Source organism: Corvus moneduloides, chromosome 11 (genome assembly GCF_009650955.1).
Source record: "Corvus moneduloides isolate bCorMon1 chromosome 11, bCorMon1.pri, whole genome shotgun sequence".
NCBI classification, from domain to species: domain Eukaryota; kingdom Metazoa; phylum Chordata; class Aves; order Passeriformes; family Corvidae; genus Corvus; species Corvus moneduloides.
Genome location: NC_045486.1, coordinates 16867662 through 16886338, shown reverse-complemented (window position 1 = coordinate 16886338; position 18677 = coordinate 16867662). Strand labels below are relative to the sequence as shown.

General features: G+C 41.0%; 1 protein-coding gene across 9 annotated transcripts in view; it reads left to right on the top strand.

Moving 5' to 3' along the window:
- The window catches only part of LOC116449191 (6-phosphofructo-2-kinase/fructose-2,6-bisphosphatase 4), a 56237-nt gene that overhangs the window by 18788 nt on the left and 18772 nt on the right, over positions 1-18677 (top strand). For 5 of the 9 annotated variants that reach the window (XM_032120419.1, XM_032120411.1, XM_032120416.1 and 2 more), the window contains exons 2-7: positions 9428-9544; positions 13211-13307; positions 15705-15771; positions 16816-16890; positions 17727-17783; positions 18117-18238. In XM_032120419.1, coding sequence (XP_031976310.1) covers positions 9433-9544; positions 13211-13307; positions 15705-15771; positions 16816-16890; positions 17727-17783; positions 18117-18238 — 530 coding nt within the window. In that variant the 5' untranslated portion in view covers positions 9428-9432. The other 4 variants (XM_032120413.1, XM_032120414.1, XM_032120420.1 and 1 more) reach the window with 4 other exon arrangements.

Genomic DNA, 18677 nt, shown 5'->3' with positions numbered 1-18677 from the left:
TGAGACCTCAGGAGTGGCGCAAGATATCTGTATTTGCTTTCTCTATGTCCTTGGTCAAATAGCTCATTACTGCACTGAGGTTTAAAAACAAACCACAAAACAACTAACCCTAGAATAAGTTGGATCAATACCATAATCACATAAGCTTATCCTCAACCGAGCTGAACTTTTTGCCTTACAAAAACAAAGGCTAGCAGGTGTCTCTGCACACCTGTGATGTTATTGCAGACACCTGGACAAACCCTTAACTGAAGTTTTGTGCAGGGGCCACTGGTTTGAATCTACCTGAGCAGAAGAGAATTAATTAACTGGCAGTGTGCCTGGTGCTTTGAGGAGGAGACGTAGAAATGTGGTCCTTCATGCTGCAGACTTCTGAAAAATGCTATTCTTGTATGAACAACATCAGGTCAGTGTTCTTGGCTCGAGGCAGGTGTGTGAGTGGTCTTCCAGTTCTTGTGCAGCGTGTGGATTTGTAGAAAGGAAATACAAACTTTGTTTCTAGAGACTGGAAGGATTGAATAAGTTTTCTACTTAATTTATGTAAAATCAGCCTGAGAAGTGTGGTTTATAAATTTGCATTCCTGTTAATCTCTTATTTCTGTTAATATTACATCTGTTGTGGACTCTCCTGGCTTTACTGGAGGCACTGTTAGGAAAGCTTGAGGATCTTGGTGTCGCCCTTGCTGTGATCACAGGAGGGTGAGGTGGGGACGTCCTGATGCTGGACTCTACCCTGGAGTCTGTCACCTGTGTGTTGCAACATTCTGTGTGTGCACAGGAGACAGACTTCTGGGACGAACCTGGGACAGAGATTGAACTGTTCCTGCTCACACCTCTTTTGGCAACTGTTGGAAGTAAACACACAGTTCACAGAAGAAACCAAGAAGCTTTTAAGCATTCAAAACCTCTCTCTCTCTGCTTCTCGTTTTCTGATCCTTGGGATGTAACTCCTGTAGCCCCTCTGCTCACATCAGCTATTGACTCAAAACAAAATCAGGAAGAAAATCTTGGGTAAAAATATAGCGTAGGGCAGCTAGAGTGGAAAATTGGTATTGAAGAGAAGGAAATAACTTGGAACAGAGGGAAAAGCAGGTCAAGCAAACATGGTTCTGGAAAAATAGTGCTAACTCTCCCAGAGGTGTCTTGCCAAATGTTTCTGAGAACTGATTTTTTGTTATTTAGAAAGGTACATTTTAGTTTGTAATAGAACAGAAAAACCAAAAATGGTCCTCAGGTGATCAGAGTCTGGTTAGTATTAAAAAAGAAAGTATGTGCTGGCCTTCACTTGTGTTTAGGCCAGTGTCGTAATAATGGTGTGATTAATAATGGAAATGTGTATTGCACTTCACTACTGTATTTTCAGTGCGTCGTGTTTATTTTCTGTAAAATATATGGATGTAGAGGTGCATATATGTGAAATACTGAGCTTTTTTAGGACTGCTCAGCCCAGTTAATGAAGTGGGTTTCCAAACCAAGCTGTAAAGCTGATAAAGGTGATGTGGAAAGGTGACAGCTGGGTGTCCTATTTAGTCAAACCACTGCTCTCGCTGCAGCTTCCCAGGGCCATTTGTCAACAGCTTTTTTTTGGGAGCCAAATAGGATGTAGGAAATCTATGTTTTATGTTTCTTTGCATCGCTATTAATTTGACCTTCAGGCCAAAACAGAATTTAATTGGAAAAATGTATCACTCAATGCATGACTTAAAACTCACTGCACGCTCCCTGGGCGTGCTATTTTTAGGTTTTGTGTTGTTTTTTGTTTAAAAAAAAAAAAGGCTTTTCAGAGGCAGCGTGGTGTTCCCTGCAGCCAGAGCAGCGCAGCAGCCGCACACAGCGGAGTCACCCGCTCGCAGCACGACCCTTGCCCGGGCCGGGTCCTTCCCGCGGGGGTCTCGGTGGCCCCGGGGCTGCTCCCCCGTGCCTGGGGCACCGCGGGGCTGCGGCTTCCCCCGCCGGCCCTGCCCCGGGGGCGGCCCCGGCGCGCCCCGCCCGCCGCCACTGCGGTGGGAGCCGGGAGCGGCCGAGGATGGCGGCGGCACCGGCGGCGCGGGAGCTCACGCAGAACCCGCTGCAGAAGACGTGGGAGCCCTACGACAACGGGCTGCCCGCGGGGCACAGCGCGCAGCGCGGCGGTGAGCGGCGCGGCCGGGCCCGGCAGCCCCGGCACCCTCCCGGGCCGGTCGGGTCGGGCTGCGAGGGGACGGAGCCGAGCCCGGGCGCTCTGGGTCGGTCACTGCCGGGGGCTGCGGGGGCGGCGGTCGCGGGTCCCCCGTGGAGGGTCGAGCCCCGAAGCTGCTGGCTCTGTGCCCGGCGGAAGGCAGGGAAGCTCGGCTGGAAGGAATATGTTTTCTGGTTGCTTTTGTTGATGTTTTGCGGGTTTGTTTGGGTTTTTAATTTATTAGACGCTCTGGTGTCAGGGAGCGTTTATATTCAGTATATTCGTCTTAGAGAGAGGCCTAAAAATGTCACTGTGTTCTTGTTTTGGTTGTTGTGTTCCTTTTGGTTTTTTTTTTTCCTTTAAGGCCAGTGCTGTATCAGCCCATCTGTTGTATGAGTTAATGACTTCCCGTATTTTGAGGTGCAGCCAACCAAGTCATCAGCCTCCTGAGACTTCGGCTGTGGCGTTTGTAAACCATAGTTCATTAACAAACTTTGCCTCACAGGTTGTTTTTTCCCTCTCTTTCTTTCATTTCCCCCCCTTACTTAAGTAACTGAGGTCCAGTACACGGCAGTTTTGCAGACAAAAGGGGCTTTGTCGTGTGGAAATGTTTGTATTTGTCATGCAAAGAGGCTCTGATGACAGAGCTGAGGCTCTGCCGGTGTGGCAGGAATCCATGGGCTGTAGCCTTGGCTCTCTCTGCTCTTGCTTTGGTCCAGCCCTTGCTAAAAAAAACCCCCAAAAATACCCCCCAAAAACCCGCCCCAAACTCTCTTGTGTGCTGGGCAAGCAGGCAGGAGCGTGTTTCTGTGGGAACTGAGTTACTGCAGCATCTGAACCCATAGTAGGTTGAGATGAGTGCTGAAATAGGAAGAGGGTCAGAAAATGTGTGTAAGTGCTTTTGTAAACATCCTAAGGAGATGACTTAATTTTAGCCTTAATGTGGCATCTCTTTTCCAAACAGAGGAAAATGTTATAGCTCTGACACAGATACTGGTTTACAAAAAAATCCCCAAACCCCAACCAAACCCAAGAACAGAATTGCATATGGGTCATGTGTAATTTGATGATGTACAGAGTCTTCTTGGCAGAATTATTTAGCTTCACTTGACTATAAGTTAAAAAATATTTCACATGCCTGTGGGATTTTTTGTAGGGCTGTAAGTTTAATGCCTAAGACCCCTTATAAATGAAAAAAAAACTTTTGCTGGAAAAAGGTTTGCAATTTTTTTCTTTTAATCCTTTTGCAGCCCTACCCATAACAAGTCTGCAGTAATTTGCGCTACATAAGAATTACAAACAGCCTGCGAAAGAGCAGAAGTTACTCTTCCTTCATAAAACCACCTATCTCGTTTCAGCATACTGAGAACACTTTGTAATTTTTCCCATGCAAGTGTGTTGCAGAGCTCTTTTTCCATAAGATTTCCATGTATCTTGTGTTGTCCTGTGTTCTGGTGAGGCAGTGTGAGCTGTGAGTGCTGTAGCTGTGCTGGGCAGCTCAGGATGGACTGCCTAGATGGGTGGTTTGGGGCTGTGCTGGGCTGATGCGTTCCCGTTCTCTGCTGCTTCAGGTAACTGTGTCCAACGTTACTGTTCCAAAAATACTAGCTCAAGGTGGAAGTGGTTTTCTTGTCCTTAAATGTAGCCTTACAGTGGAAGAAGTGAAGTTAGTTACTCTGTGTTCTGAGTTTCTTGGCTAAACAAGGTGAACTCTTTCAGTCTCCTTTGGTTGGGATTTTTATTTTCTCCTTCATGCTGCTGAACTTTATCCACCTTTAGTCTTTATCCTTCTAGAAGGTGGATGAGCAGAATTGTACACACTGCCAGTTAAGGACTTGGCAGATTTGTCTACGAAAGGACTTCACTGTTCTTAGTGTGATTTTCTGAAAGTTGTAGCAACTACAGTTGTGTGGGGAAGAAGAAATCTGTTGAGCTGTGCCAGGGTTTAGCTGTCCCAGGCCTTTGAAGGGCCAGTTCTTTCAGTCTGTGCATTACAAGGTCTTCAAGGAGGAGTTGTGTCCGTGTGCAGCCTACTGAGCAGGCAGCTTTTACAGCTGGTGGCACTGGTACAGCCAAGGTAGCTGTTCTGATGACCTTCCAAAGTCACACCTGAAGGCACTGAAAGTGCATATTGTTATTAATAGCTGTGGCTTGCCTTTTGTGGTCACTTGTGAAAAGTTTTGTCTGTAAATAGATTGAATTAAAGCTCTTCTTGGCATTGGATGTTGAGATTGCTTTAAGCTCTGAATCAAGCAATGGGCTGTAAACATGGACATGAAAAATAAATAGCCAAGTAGGGTCTAGTGAAAGTTGTTTGGGGAGGCCAGCAGAGGATGTTTATAGTGAGAGATAAATAGTGAACTTCCTGTGGTTAAACATTCCCCCACTACCGTTAAATGCCTTGTTTCCCTACAGCTGCTGAAATTTGGTCATTCTAATAATTGTCATTTGCTGTTGGTACAGCAGTAGCAATGCACATCCAAAAAAAAAAAGTATCAAATTATTATCTGTGCTCTAAAGAACTCTACCCTTTGAGCACATGTTGCTTGTGTGTATTTATGCTCCTAATCCTAGGAACTGAAAATAGGAGAGTGAATGAGGTGAGGATAGTGCCCAAGGAGCAGGATGTGTGATGGGATCATTGCTGTTGGCATCAAAGCTGTAGGAAGCAAATGGTAACCTTGAAGGAGTGGATGACAGAGCAGGTCGGAGCAGCTGGTGGCACAAGGCTGGTCAGGGGACAAATGTGAATTCTGGATCCCTTGTACCAAGGTGATGTTAAAAACTGGTAGTTTGGACAGAAAGAGGAGAGACAAATTAGAAGATAATGGATTTCTTTAGGTCTAGGAGCAGATTCTTTTCAGGAAGAACAGCAGGATGGGGAACTCATCCTTATGGGATGGATGCAAAGAAGGGAGACTGGTTGTCATCATTGATCAAAAGGATCCAATGCATTAGCAATGGTTAACTTGGATAAGTGATGGCTAAAACACATAGGGCTAACCTTATTTGGAAGGGTGGTTGTGTTGGCTTAAAGTCAGATATTTGTGTATGAGCCTCTAAATAGTATTGGATTTTTGGCGAACAGGCCTTGAATTGAAGGCCATAGAAACTGCAAGAATACTCTGTAAACTTCAGATCTCTAACAGTAGCAGCTTGATACAAAAAATATCCGTCCTTAATGCATATAAGGAAAAAGCAAAATCTGATTCTGGGTGAAAGGAAAGGACAGCTGATAATTTGTTTGGTAGTAAGTGAACCTGGAAAATATCAACTCTTGACTCTGGTTTCACAAGATCCATGAGTTTAGAGTGCTGATGAATTGCAGCACAGCTGATCTAGATTATTCCATGTCCCAGTTTGGTTTCACAACCTTCTTTTGCATTTGCATTGTTTCACAATAGAGTCTAAGAGGCAGATAATAAGCATGTAATTTCTTCTTTCCTTGACTGTTAAGTCTTAAACTTTAGAAGGGCAGGCAGTCATAATTGTACTCTCGAGCTGCAACTTGCTGTGCTGTTCTTTAATGTTTAAGAAATATTAAACTGGGATAATGACTTTGCTTCAGTTGCAGCACTTCATTACTTGGCCATTTTCCCTCTCTGATTGGTATTTTGGGTGTGTTTTTCCCTCTTTGGCGGTGCTGCTTATAAACATGCACTCTTAAATGCATATATTACAAACTTCTATTTTAAAGAAGAAGCTGACTAAAGTCTTAGAGCATCTTTAGCAAATGATGGGGTACAGCCTGTAAGTTTTGTTTTACTGTTCTGAGTGCACATGTTCCTCTAACAAAATTAGAGGCACATGTTGATGGCACATCCACAGCTTGGGGCAGTCAGAAACCCTTAGGAGTTATATATGTGAAGTAGTAGTGAAAAATGAGGTTTTTTTCTGGAGACTAGACCATGTAGAGATATTTCTGGACATAAACCAGACAATCCAGTGGGTAAGGAGTGAAGAGAAAGCTGCCCTTAGGGGTCTGCCTTGGTTCTAACTCACACACTTGTAACTACTTTTGTACTGGAAGTTTTTTTTAATATAAATTGAGTGATGGTGAGGTGCTGTGAAAAGGGGGATTGAACACTGTGCCACTGGGAAATGAAGAGTTACGTACATGTAACCTGTGGTATGTTTGGCTATTTTTATCAGTCTACTTCCTCATGTCAAACTTGCTTACATTTCTTCAAGGAAAAATGTAAGCCATGAGACACTGACACTGAAAATACCTTTATGGGAATGAATATTCCTCCCTCCTTGCAGTGAGTGTTGGCAATATTCTGTTGAGAAAGCTGTGGTTTAGATAAAGTGAAAGATAATTGATTTCTTTGGAGTATTTGATACATCCTCAGAATTTCCCATTCTGTTCTGGTCTTAACTTTTTTACTGAGCTAATGATCGAAATTAAGCCTTGTTAATTACACAAGATCACCGGAGGAAAGAAATTCTGCTGTGCTGAGTCTTGTGTGTGTTGAGAATGCTACACTGAGGTACAGAAGAAGTGAAGTAGCTTTTGTGTGCTTTTTTATTTATTGATGTGCTTTTATCCTGCCATTTAGCTGTGAATGTGCTGTTTTGGCCAGCACAGGTGCCTTTGGCTTCTTCTTCCCAATGCACAGGAGTGTTTGTCACAAAGTGCCACCTGTGCAGGTGGATGAGGCTGCAGCCACTGGTGGCCATCTAATCCAGAACACCAAACATTTTTTAATGCTCTGAATTTTAAACTATGGACTGCCACCCTCTTGTTAAAGACAGGCACTGAGGGTGGCATATCCTGTAGCACCATGTGCTTTGCAGTGTTGTTCACATGGCTGTGGCATTTTGTAAAAGCAGATTATTTGGGATCACTGGGATCAGTGATATTCCCCCTTATAAACTCAGGGGCATCTGCCTATAGAGTAAAAGCACTCTTGGTCAGCCTGGCACCTAATGAGAGTAGGATTGCCAGTTGTTTGATTGGGATAATTCTCTTGGTTTCTGCTCTGTGGTTACCCACCAGAGAGATTGGAGTAACAGGTGAGATGTGCCTGTTAAACTGGACGTGTGGGACAAAGGCAGCTTTGTTGGTTTTGTACTTTCTTTGAGGAAAGACATGTAAAAATGCAGGTGATAGCAGACTGGCACAGTGAATGTCCCTTGTGCATGTTGTAGTTGTGTTGATCTGGTTTGCTGCTTGGTTAGAAAATCTATTACAAACCCATGCAGGCAGTAGGACTTAATTTAGAAATTTAGCTGTTGGTGTAGTCTGTGATGCAACCATTTAACTGGGTTGCAGGTCTCTTCATGGCAGCTTCCCAGCCCTCAGTTTTGCTCCAGTACAGGTTTATTGCTGCATTGCCCGAAGACAAATGTTCTGTGAGAAGCTTAAATTTGTATGGCTGACCCTAGCAGCAGAAAAAGAAAAAAAGAAAAAGAGGTGCTCTAAGAATAGTTAGTTGGTAAATTCTGCCTGGAATGGGTAGAAAAGCCTGTTACAGCCAAGTTCCTTGCAGAGCAGGATTTCGGGCTGTGTATGGAGCCTTTCTGTACAGATTCTGGTTTGTCTTTTACAGCTCTTTCTTCACTGCTTGTACTGAATATTGTTCGAAATTCGAGCTAGGTATTTCAGGTGAATAACCTTTTGAACAGGCTTTGAAGAAGAATATATTCTCTTAAAATTTCTAGAGGCTCAGGGGGTTCTTTCATCTCAGTGTTTTATTTCACTGTCCTTCAAGCTGGAAGCAAGGCTGTTAAGCTTAATAAGCACTGTGCTCTTGGCATTCCATAGACTTCGTTGTTTCCCCAGAGACTTCCTTCACTCTCTTGGATAGGGGCTTCACAGCCTGAATTTATGACAAATAGAAAAGGGACAAGAAATTATTATCTTTTTTGGGTATAGGCTTCTGCACACAGGAACTGACTGTGAGGGCTTTTATCAATGTCCTTCCAGAGACTCGGTCATGTTTGGATGGATCTGTTTTGCTTTGCCGTTAGTTCCCTGTCGCTTTCATTACAGGCAGTAGTTGATTGTTTCATGGGTTTGAGGTTAGGTACCATTTTACCTCCTCTCCCTGATGAAAAGTGGTGTACTTTCAGTGGTTTTTTTTTTGTCTTTCAATGTGCATTTTAAGATAGCACATCTGCCTTTGCTGATCTGCTTGTTCTTTTTTGATCCGTTATGTGAAGTTATCTGCACCAGGTCTGTGCAGATGACTTTGTGGGATGGGACTTTGTCAATCCAAAGTTTGGGAATCTTGGGCAATCACAGTGCTTTGTACAACAGTTCAGCTATGCCTTGCAACTAATCACTGAGATTCAGTCTTTTGCAGTGAATGGATGTCTTCTCTGTCAAGACACTGAGGAAACTGATACACATGTAGATCATATAGAAATTAATTCCCTTAAAAATAGAGGGTGAAGGAAGCTGGTGTTATCTGCATCGCTTTAATATCTTCTTTCTTTTTAGGCAGTTCCGTGTAGCTGTGATAGATTAATGCAAGGTATCCTTAGTTTTGTGCTGCTAAAATGTTCAAAAACTTGTGATTTGAAAGGAAATGCCTCAAGGTTTTCAGATTATACATACAATTCTTTCAAATTGCTATAGTGTTGTGTGTTTTTTTTTTTAATTAAATGCTCTGGCTTTGATTAAGAGTATTTCTGTACATATCTCTATATCAGATTATTGTACTTGATTGTGTAGAATACTTGTGTCTTATTCTTAGTAACAGCCAAAATGAGCTCTGCTCAAGGGAGATTTTAGTGTTAATTATGTTTAAAAGAGAAGTAATCAGTAGTGAGTAGCATGTCTTACTATAATGTATTAAGCTGCATCTGTCATGCTTGTTTTGCTCAAAATCAAGAAAAGGTTGAACAGTGTTTACGTCTTGTCTTAAAAATGTAAAAATTATTTAAAAATTGCCGACACCTTGCTGTTTCCTTTCAATGCAAGCACTGAACTGAGGTACACAGGGGCATAAGATGTCATTTTCCTTTTTCTTTGGTATTGTTTCTGTGTGCAAATACCCAGATTTCTTCTTTTCTGCCTGTTCACAACTCACACATCCATCATTGCACTACCACTGACTCGCCCTTCCAAAATTCAGCATAAGAGATGTGGTCAGGTTCACTGTCCTGCTGTAGAACCCCTGAAACAGGGAGGCACGGTGCATGAGCTGCCTGGGTGGTCACCTCCTCAGAGAGCACAAAGAGAGGGGTTTTCCACTGCAGCAGAAGCCTTTGCTTTATGGGAATGTTGATGGTAAATCCTGGTTTCCTGTGTTTCTGTTCCAGTATGTATGACCAATTGCCCTACTCTGATTGTCATGGTGGGTCTCCCAGCAAGAGGAAAAACCTACATCTCGAAGAAGCTGACACGCTATTTAAATTGGATTGGAGTGCCTACGAAAGGTGATGGATTTATTTTTGTTTACATCAGAAGGACAGGGCACAACGTTAGGTGGTTTATAAACCTGATTTCCAGTAATTTTGTTGCCAAGTTTGACTACTTAAAATCCTTCTGCTTTGTTAATGTATTTTCAAGCAATAACATACACAGGCACTCTGCATTTAAGTGTTTATTGTTTAAATTTTAAGTGTTAATTGGTCAAATTCTGTTGACTATCCCTTTACCTCCTTGTTCTGCCAGGTGCCTAAATCAACCTTTTTCCCATATCATTAAACACTGCCCTTTTTTTGTTTATTTATTTTTTCCTTCTTTTCCTTTCTTCACGTGGGTGAAAAGGAATGTTGTTTACAAGCAGTTGAGCAGTCGGCACTTCTGGGTTAAATTTCCAGATTTCTCCCATCTTTTTTCTCTGTGAACTTTGTGCTACTTGCAATTCTCTACTTCTTTGTGTTTGTGGAATGACTTGCAATTCTTTGTCTAAATACTAAGCCCAAGGACTGAGGCAGCCAATTGCCACTTGTTATCACCTTCTTAAGGATTTATCTGTGTGTTTTGGGCAGGAAATGGCTCAGATTGGCTGTGCCAAGGACCTGGCTGGGCTCCTGTGGTATCTTGTGGGCCCAGTAAACAGAACCTAAGTCCATTCGAGGTTCTGAGCAGCCACCTCCCCTTCCTTCTCCTCTCTCTTGCAGAAGAGCAAGACACTTTTAGTGTGCTGTGATCCTGTGTCCAGTGCAGTAATAGTAGTTTTATGCCTAGTTAATAATTTAAATGACATTAAACATATGAGATCATACTAAAGTGTGGAGTTTTGGCTGGATATTTAGACATGTATTTCCTAGTAGCTCTAAGAAGTCAAGATGAAAAGTTCTGGTCTATATTTAAGCTGCCTTTTGATTCTAGGGTGAAACTTTTTGTGTTGGTGTTTTCCTAGGCTTTTAGAAACTTGGATAATGTGCTTTATTTAGAAGAGACATTATGGGGGATATATTATATTGTTTAAATATGAGAGTTTACAGGATTTAAATTATCACTTGATTTTTGACTGTTTTCATGTGGTTTAACCCTTCTGATGACCAGTATCAGCTAGTTGAAGAGTTCAGTTTTATCCATTAGGCTGAAATGGAATAGCACTCTTAAGTAGTTTAGCCTATATCCAAGGTGAGAAAATCCTTGTATTTTAGATACATATCTAACTGAAATTTATGAGATGTGTTATGTCTATATATGTCATTATGTTTGAGCACTTCACTGTGTGAGCTTTGAAAAGCAGAAGTCTGGTATTGGACAACAAACAAGATATTACCCACATCTGGCTCATGCTTGGTTGAATATATCCCAAATACTGATTCTGCTGTAGGTGTGGTTTGGCTCAGCTATTGGAAAAATTCCGTGGGCTACTGTGAGCAGCACATCAGGAAACATACATACTTGTGCTAATGAAAAACAGGTAGAGCATTGTTGCCAAATTTTACAAAAATGTGCAACATGAAGCTGCCATATGAGCTTCTATCCTGGGTTGCTGGGTATTGTTTGTCTTTGTTAGAAAGGGTGACTTGGGATGTTCTCGGAAAACCACAGAGCCCTTCTGTTTGTGTCTTCAGTGATGCAATTTTACTGAGTCAATGTTGAACACCTCACTGACTGGCTGAGGGAACAGATGACATTTTCCCTAATTCTTCCAGTTGGTGGGGTTGAATTGATACAGGATCAGTATCGAGTAGCCCTAACATCTGCTACCCTTTGGCTCTTAATGTCTTAAAATTAGTATGTGCTTAATTTAGCAAGAGTTCTTGTTCTCTGAGACAGATGGTTCAAATTACGAGGTTATGTAAACCACAGAAAAGATAAATGCCATCTTTTCATGTAACATTAAGCAAGCCGGAGAGTTCAAGAACAGAAGGTGGAGGTAAATAACCCAGGGTTAGTGATGGTTGAATCATTTCAGCCATCATTTCTGTGTTTTCTTCCTTCCAAAATCCTCTCTTGTTTAGACTCTGAAATGGTTAAAAGTACAGAGGACTTTTGTCTGTTTTTGAAGGAAATGAGGTCAATTAGATGTCTGAATAGAATTGTGTTGCAATGTGGTTTTTAGATACTAAGTATTGGAAGCTTTTTTGAATAGCTGTGGTTGTTATACCAGTTAGCTTTGGGAAACTTTTCCATAGGCGTGGATGCTAAGAATAAAGGCTGAAGATTGTCCCACTAGATAGCACTTTTTCCTTTGCTGTGCATGGCCCTCTGGCAGTAACTATTCCTTCTCATGAAATTCATTATTTTTGATTTTTAAAGGGCTATTGTCTGACATCGCTGGCCATATGAACTACTTGCACCTTCTGTTTTCCTAACAAGGACCCACCTTTTCATGTAGCCACTGTGGCCAGTGCTCATTAAAACCATCACAGAATCACCTGGATTGTTCTATAATCCATGTCATGAAAAAATTCCATCAACACTGCTGAGCTCAAACAAAACTTGACTTTTGGGGAAAAAAATAATTTTTATATCTTTATCCTCTGCCTCCAATCCTGACAGCGATCTGTGTACAGCAGCTGGTTCTTGAACTCTTTTGTTCCATGTCATTTTTCTTAATTGCAGCCTTATAGTTGTGTCTACTGCTTCTTTTCCTCTTTCCAGACATGAAGTCTGGCAAATAGTGTTGTACCTTGGCAGCATCTCAAACAGAATGCTTCAGTGTGGTTTAATGTTAAAAAAAAAACCAAAACCAAAAGCTTTGCAGTTCCACAGAAAAGACCTGTAGGTCTGAAACAACTTAAACATTAATTGCATTTCAGAGACCTGCTTTTAGAGCCATTGAATGAAATTAATTAGGGTTCAGTGTCATTCTGTTCTGAGGCAAAGCAGAACTGTCTTGCCCTAATCCCATACCTGATACTGTGACATGTGTTTGTCCACGGATGTTTTCCACCTTTGCCCAGATAAGGAATAGGAATAGGTGTTTTTTGTTTTTTGACCACTGCTATGAGATCACAGTAAGATTGTTTCATATGTAGGATGATATTTTAAATTATTTTTTAACAGTTGTTTTTTTTTTTTTTTCTTTTCTCAGTAAGTGGAACAGGGGTTGTGAAATACTAATCCTTAAGGAATAGAAATATTTGAGCAGGGTTCTGAACAAATGTTTCCACTACTGGAATTTTAAGTTTTGTTTACCTAAAGCAAGATTGTTTAGTTCTATTTAGAGCTCTGCCTTGCTTAAATAAGAGCTGTAAGTTTTGGGAGGTGCTATCTGAATACTGTTTCACTGCACATATACATAGTATAAAAAGCTAATAATCATAATTATTAATTATTATTACATTAATGATCATTACTAGTCCCTTATAGACTTTGAGTAATCCCTGAAAAGGAGGAGAAAAATTCCTTTTTGTTGCCCAGGCAAGCTGGCAGACAAAGGCACTACAGTATGGCCACTGAAGTGGAGTGACTACAGGACTACAGCCCAAATGTTCTTTAGCTATTTCCAAGATTTATTGCTGTCTTGCTATTCTAAGCCTCACAAAACACAAAAAGAAGTATGATACATTGACTTCTTACAGGCCAAGTTGTTTTATCCTTGCAGGAAGTTTGGCTTCAAAGTTGCCATGACTTGTGTCCTTTTCATGTGACTGTTGTTGGCTCCTGCTAATGCTGGTTTCTCTTGGCAGAATTCAATGTCGGTCAGTATCGTCGAGATTTGGTGAAAAAGTATAAATCCTTTGAATTCTTCCTGCCTGACAATGAAGAAGGCTTGAAAATCAGGAAGTAAGTTTTGATTGTGGTTGGTACACAAGGCTAATTGTATTAAAATTATATCCTGTGTAATTTGCTCTTAGAGATGGCTTGAAGTTGCATTTCTGTATGTTCAGAAGACCCTTAGGGAGACTGCAGGAAAAGATATTCTAGAGAAGGTGGAAAAGTGATTTCTTTTGGCTGATTAAAATTTGGGGGTCTTTTTTTCTTGGTTGTTTCATCTCAAGCATCAAAAATGCAGAGAAGTCCTTCCTGATTCCTTTTCAGTAGGATGTGACTACTGTTATTCCTGTAGATACTCTAGGATATTTTCACTCAAAAGCTATTTTAACAAATAGTTATTAGTTTTCCTATCTTTTTGTAAGGTATCAGCTAATAGATACTCTTTCTGCTGCATAATTCCTAAAATCCCATTTTAGAGCTTTTGTTTGGTTCATAAAGAAAAAAACCCACATAACTGCTTTTCTTTTTGATTTGCATAGTGGAATTGTTCATCTGGAGCACTTTGAGTGTATTCATCATTATCTGCCCAAATGAGTGAGAATCAAACATTATTATTTTCTCCTTGAAATTGAGTTTTTGGCCACCATGCAGGTGCCTCATTCAATTAATGTACTGCCTCAAAAACTGCCTTGTTTTGCTAGTGCTGTGCAAAGCAAGGAGAGAACCAGAGGGAACTTCTGTGTCGAGATGAAGCATTTGAATCTCTGCTCTTGCCTGGAAAGAGGCTGTGCTTTAATGTAGGAACACACCTTGAGAAGAAAGGGTAGATGAGGAGAAAGGTCAGAGCAAGAGGGAGCTGCTTCTTTCCTAGAGGAGATCAAATGAGAAAGTCTTTTGATTTTCTTCAACATTCACTGTACTTTTTAGTATGTTCAGGAAAGCACTTAGAGCATGCAGTATGAAATGAGGAGGAACAGAAATTTGAGATGGATGGAAATAATATTTATTTAGGCTACTTAAAATAGCCTAAATAAAGACTGTTTTGTTCTTAATTCAGCTTCACCTTACACATCAAAAACGTCTGGACTTTCCTACTGTCTGGACTTTGTTTTGTGGCTGTCCTTTGCCTTGTCCTCTCCCTCTCTTCCCTTTCCCCCTCAGCAGCAGAGTGTTGCTAAAGCCAAAGGAGAGCAGCTTGCATAAGAACCTCCCAGTCCTTTGGGATAAAGAGCAGTTGTGAGGTGCATTAGCCTTGCAAGCCACTACCTTTTGCTTACAGGTAGAGCCAAACCTTTTAATGTGCCTCTGTGTCATCTATTAGACTAAATGTTGAGGGATGTAGCATGAAATGGGCTGTGTGAGATGATCTGCCTGGTTAGCAATGAGTAAAGAGGGTTTGTATTTATTCAGTGAAGACCTGAGTGATGAATCTCAGCTCCTGACATCTGTTAACTGTGCCGATGTGGAAATACTGTCAGGATTGGAAAGCCTTCATTTCTCTTTCAAGATAAAGCTTTGCTTGCAGAAGATGGTAAATAGAGGAGTTATGAATTTCAATCTGGAAGTCAAAATCGAGGAGTAATGCAGGGAAGGGCTGTTGAAATGGGCAGGCTTTTATGTTGGTACTGCAAAGAGGCTGTACTTACTGGGAATAAATGGGGCTTTGTTCTGCTAACAAGTAAATCGTGTACAATGTTAATGTTGCCCTCCAGCATTACTGATGTGTTAGGAATCATAATGGACTTGGAACATAATGCTAATGCTGGGGACATAAGAAAGTTGCATATTAATGTGTTCTTATCCAGATTTAACACAAGTGTAAAGTATGTCAGGGTGGGGATTTTTGGTGTTTGTGTCCTCAGCTGTCTCCAGTACTAATTACACTGGGTGGGTGACTGCAGTGGGATGATAGTTCACCTCAGTCACTAATACTTGATGCTACCTTTGCTTTGTTTTGCTCTGTTTTAACAATTTTTTTTTTTACATAAGCAGTTTTCACACAGTAGCTCAAAAGGGAGTAAGTAGATTGCTGAAAAGCAGTTGTGTCTCCACTTCAACTCAGTGCCCCAAGATAAAGGCCTTAAGTTCGTTTATTTTATTTACTTTTTGGCATTTTGAGAGTCAAATTAAGAAGCAAGTATGTATGAATAGGTAATTGGGAAAAGCATACAGTTGCAGGGGTGATTCAGTGATATTATTTTAGATCAGTGGAAGTGTATCCTGGTCAGCAAAGTTGACAGATGTTCTGTGGACATGTGTAGCCGTATCAGTGACACAGAGGAGCAAGGTGACACGGCCACATTTCCTTAGTGTAGCTTGGCTGACCTCTGTTGGTTTTTTCCCCGTGTTTGGAGGCAGGTCTGTTTTTTAGGTAGACTATCTAACGTTTGAAGGGCGCTTTGCTCACAAGTGCATTTAAAAAAATAGCCTTAACCAGCATTTGACTTTGATTCTCTCCTTCTGAAGACAGTGTGCCTTAGCAGCGCTGAACGACGTCCGGCAGTACCTCAGTGAAGAGAACGGGCATGTGGCTGTAAGTTTCTTGTTGAAGACATCTTCTTGAGATGCCTCTGCACTAAACACTGTGTGTCTGCTGGATAATACACAGCCTGAGTAATTCCAATAGCAAGAAAAAAGTCCACCTTCTCTCCACATTACTATAGGACTGTGCTCCACAATGTACCATTAAACACATCTGCCGTTTTGCTTGCGTGTCCATTTGATAGTGTTCCAAGTGGAAGGTAAAGACTTGCTGAACAAAAAGTATCCTCTGTATTGCTCGGCAGTTGTGTTACTGGCATGAGAAATGTCTGAAGAGAGCAGGAGAAACTTGTATTAAATTGATTTGTACCTGAGTATTTAACAATGGGATGCAAAACATCAGTTCTTCAACCATTGTGTTTTGAGACTAATTAAAAAATTTTTTTTCTTAAGACTACTGACATAACTCTGGGGTTTTTATTAACTAATCAGGGAAAACCATTAGCTATAAGTTCTTCTGGGTACACGAGGTAAATGTTATGCTTTGGCAAACTGCATACTTTAGTAAAACACTGATGTGTTCAGAGCTAAACTGAGTTCCTAGAAAAAGGGCTCCATTGATTGTGTTATTCATGGGTAGGATTTACAACACTTGCAAATCTTCTGCCCTTAAGTTTCACACTTCCATTGTGAATAGCAGAGTGATTGCAGCATCTTTAATTTGTAGCATAAGTTCACTAAGAACTTATGCATTAGTATTTAATGCTGATAATGGGCTAGGAGGAAGAGTCTCTCCTGCACTGTGTGCTAGGCTTAAATTCTGATTTCCTTTTCCAAATCCAGAGTTCTGCTAGTAGTGCTTTCAAAATGTTACTAATTTTTAGTATTTAGAAAAGAATGTGAGTAGAGTAAGAATGTCCTTGTTTTCCTGTTGAGCTTGTTGAGGTAGTGGGGTAGAGGGGAGGAGAATTGTTTCCATTTGCTTTCCTTCACGCTGAGGGACTTTGAATCCATTTTTTTGTTGTTACTAACACAGTGCTTTCCGTAGGCTGTGATTTTGTAATTCCTTTCTTTCTCTCCTTTTAATTGTTCCTAGGTCTTTGATGCTACAAATACAACTCGAGAACGTAGAGAAACTATTTATAAATTTGGTGAAGAAAATGGATATAAGGTGAGTCAAAGCAAAGCAGTTCTGAGCTGTTGCCTGATCAATTCCCCTTCTCTGTACTCTCAGTGCACTAGTACAAGCCACATCCTTCTTAGAGGTTTAATCAGTAGTTTGTTTTGTGTTCCTAAGCATTATGTGTGATTAGAAGTAATTCAGTCCTCTTTTTTCTCATCTTTAGTGTTTGTACTGTTTGGAGCTAAGCTATTTTGTGTTGTGGCTTCAATTCTGTCATCCTGGACCTGTGGTCATGATCGCAGTGTCAGAAAGAGCATTTAAAATACAGTTCTTCATGCAGTTCAGATCTTTGCTGCAGAAACACAAAGGGGATTCTGTGTTAGTTCTGTACAAACCGAAAACTTTGTGGCTTTCTGCCTTCTGGTTTTGCATTTAGCTGTTCTCCAGTCATCTTTCATTTCCTCTGAACTTAATCTCTGTAAGCCTTTGACACAGCAAAACACAAGCCCCTTTTAAACCAAGGCTACTCTGTTAGCTGAGAGGCTTCTAAAGTGTTATTTCAGAAGCTTTAGTTACTGTTTGTGGGGCTGAACTTGCATCCTCTGCATTTGTTTCTTCCTCTTCCATCCTACAATTTTTCTGCTGCAAAAATTTTCCACTTCCAAGCACGATGTGTCATGGAATGGTGAGCCAGGAATTTCTGATGAGAGGGTTTGGAGAAGCTTTCTGAGTAAATGGAGGGAGATTTAAGACATGACTCTTTTAAAAAGGCCTTGGCATGCAAGTGGGCAACATGCTGCTTGTGTGTGTTAGTATCCAGAGGTGTTTTCATGCATCTTGCTTCTTCCTCCCTTCTGTTCATGTGGCTCCCATTTGGACTGAAGACTTTTTTCGTGGAGTCTGTATGTGTCGATCCAGAGGTCATTGCTGCAAACATTGTGGTGAGTAAAGGAAAGTTTGCTTTAACTGCTTGGCACTGGGAGTTTTAAAGTAGCTCAGTAGTTTTAGCAGTACATGATAAGAACTTCCAAGAGCAAAAGCCCCACATTAGCTTTCATTAATGGAAAAATCACTTTTTTTTCCCTGTCCATGTGAATGTTACTAGCTCAGAAGTTTAAGTCTCTGAAGAATAGGGTTTTTTTTTGCTTTACATGTACTTTAATGGTGTTGCAGACAAAACTTTGTGTCGTGTTCTTCCACTCCCTATTTCTTTAAACATCCATGAAGAAGAGAAAGAAACTTAAATATTGTTCTGCTGGTTTTATTTTAAACAGCAAGTGAAGCTGGGTAGTCCTGACTATGTTAATTGTAGTAATGATGAAGCAACAGAAGACTTCATGAAAAGAATAGAGTGCTACAAGAACTCATATGAGACTTTAGATGAAACTCTGGACAAGTAAGTCATGAAACAACACTGTGATCACAGCTGATGATCACAATATTATTAAAATGTTTTCTTAAGGTTTGGGGCATCCTGTATTGGGGATTAGTGCTTTCAAGTCATGTATTTCAGTGTCTTGAGCTCTCTCTCCTTTGGCAAACTAGAGAGTGTTGACTCTAGGGGTGTAGCATGGAAACTTCCTTGTTTGAGGAAAATTGGCTAGTGAGTCTAGTCTGGGACAATATTCTTTTTGATTTTCCCACTTGGAGAGTGTTGTTATTCTTCTGGGATAGAATCGGCATTTAGCATTTATTCCAGACTTTCTACAGTGGTTGGTTGGTACTTGTTTTTTTGGTATGTAGAGGAGACCTGAGTGATTTGTAAGCATAACTTAATTGGTTGGCATGGTTAAGGTTACTTATGAACACATCTGTCTTAAAAATGTGACTACTAG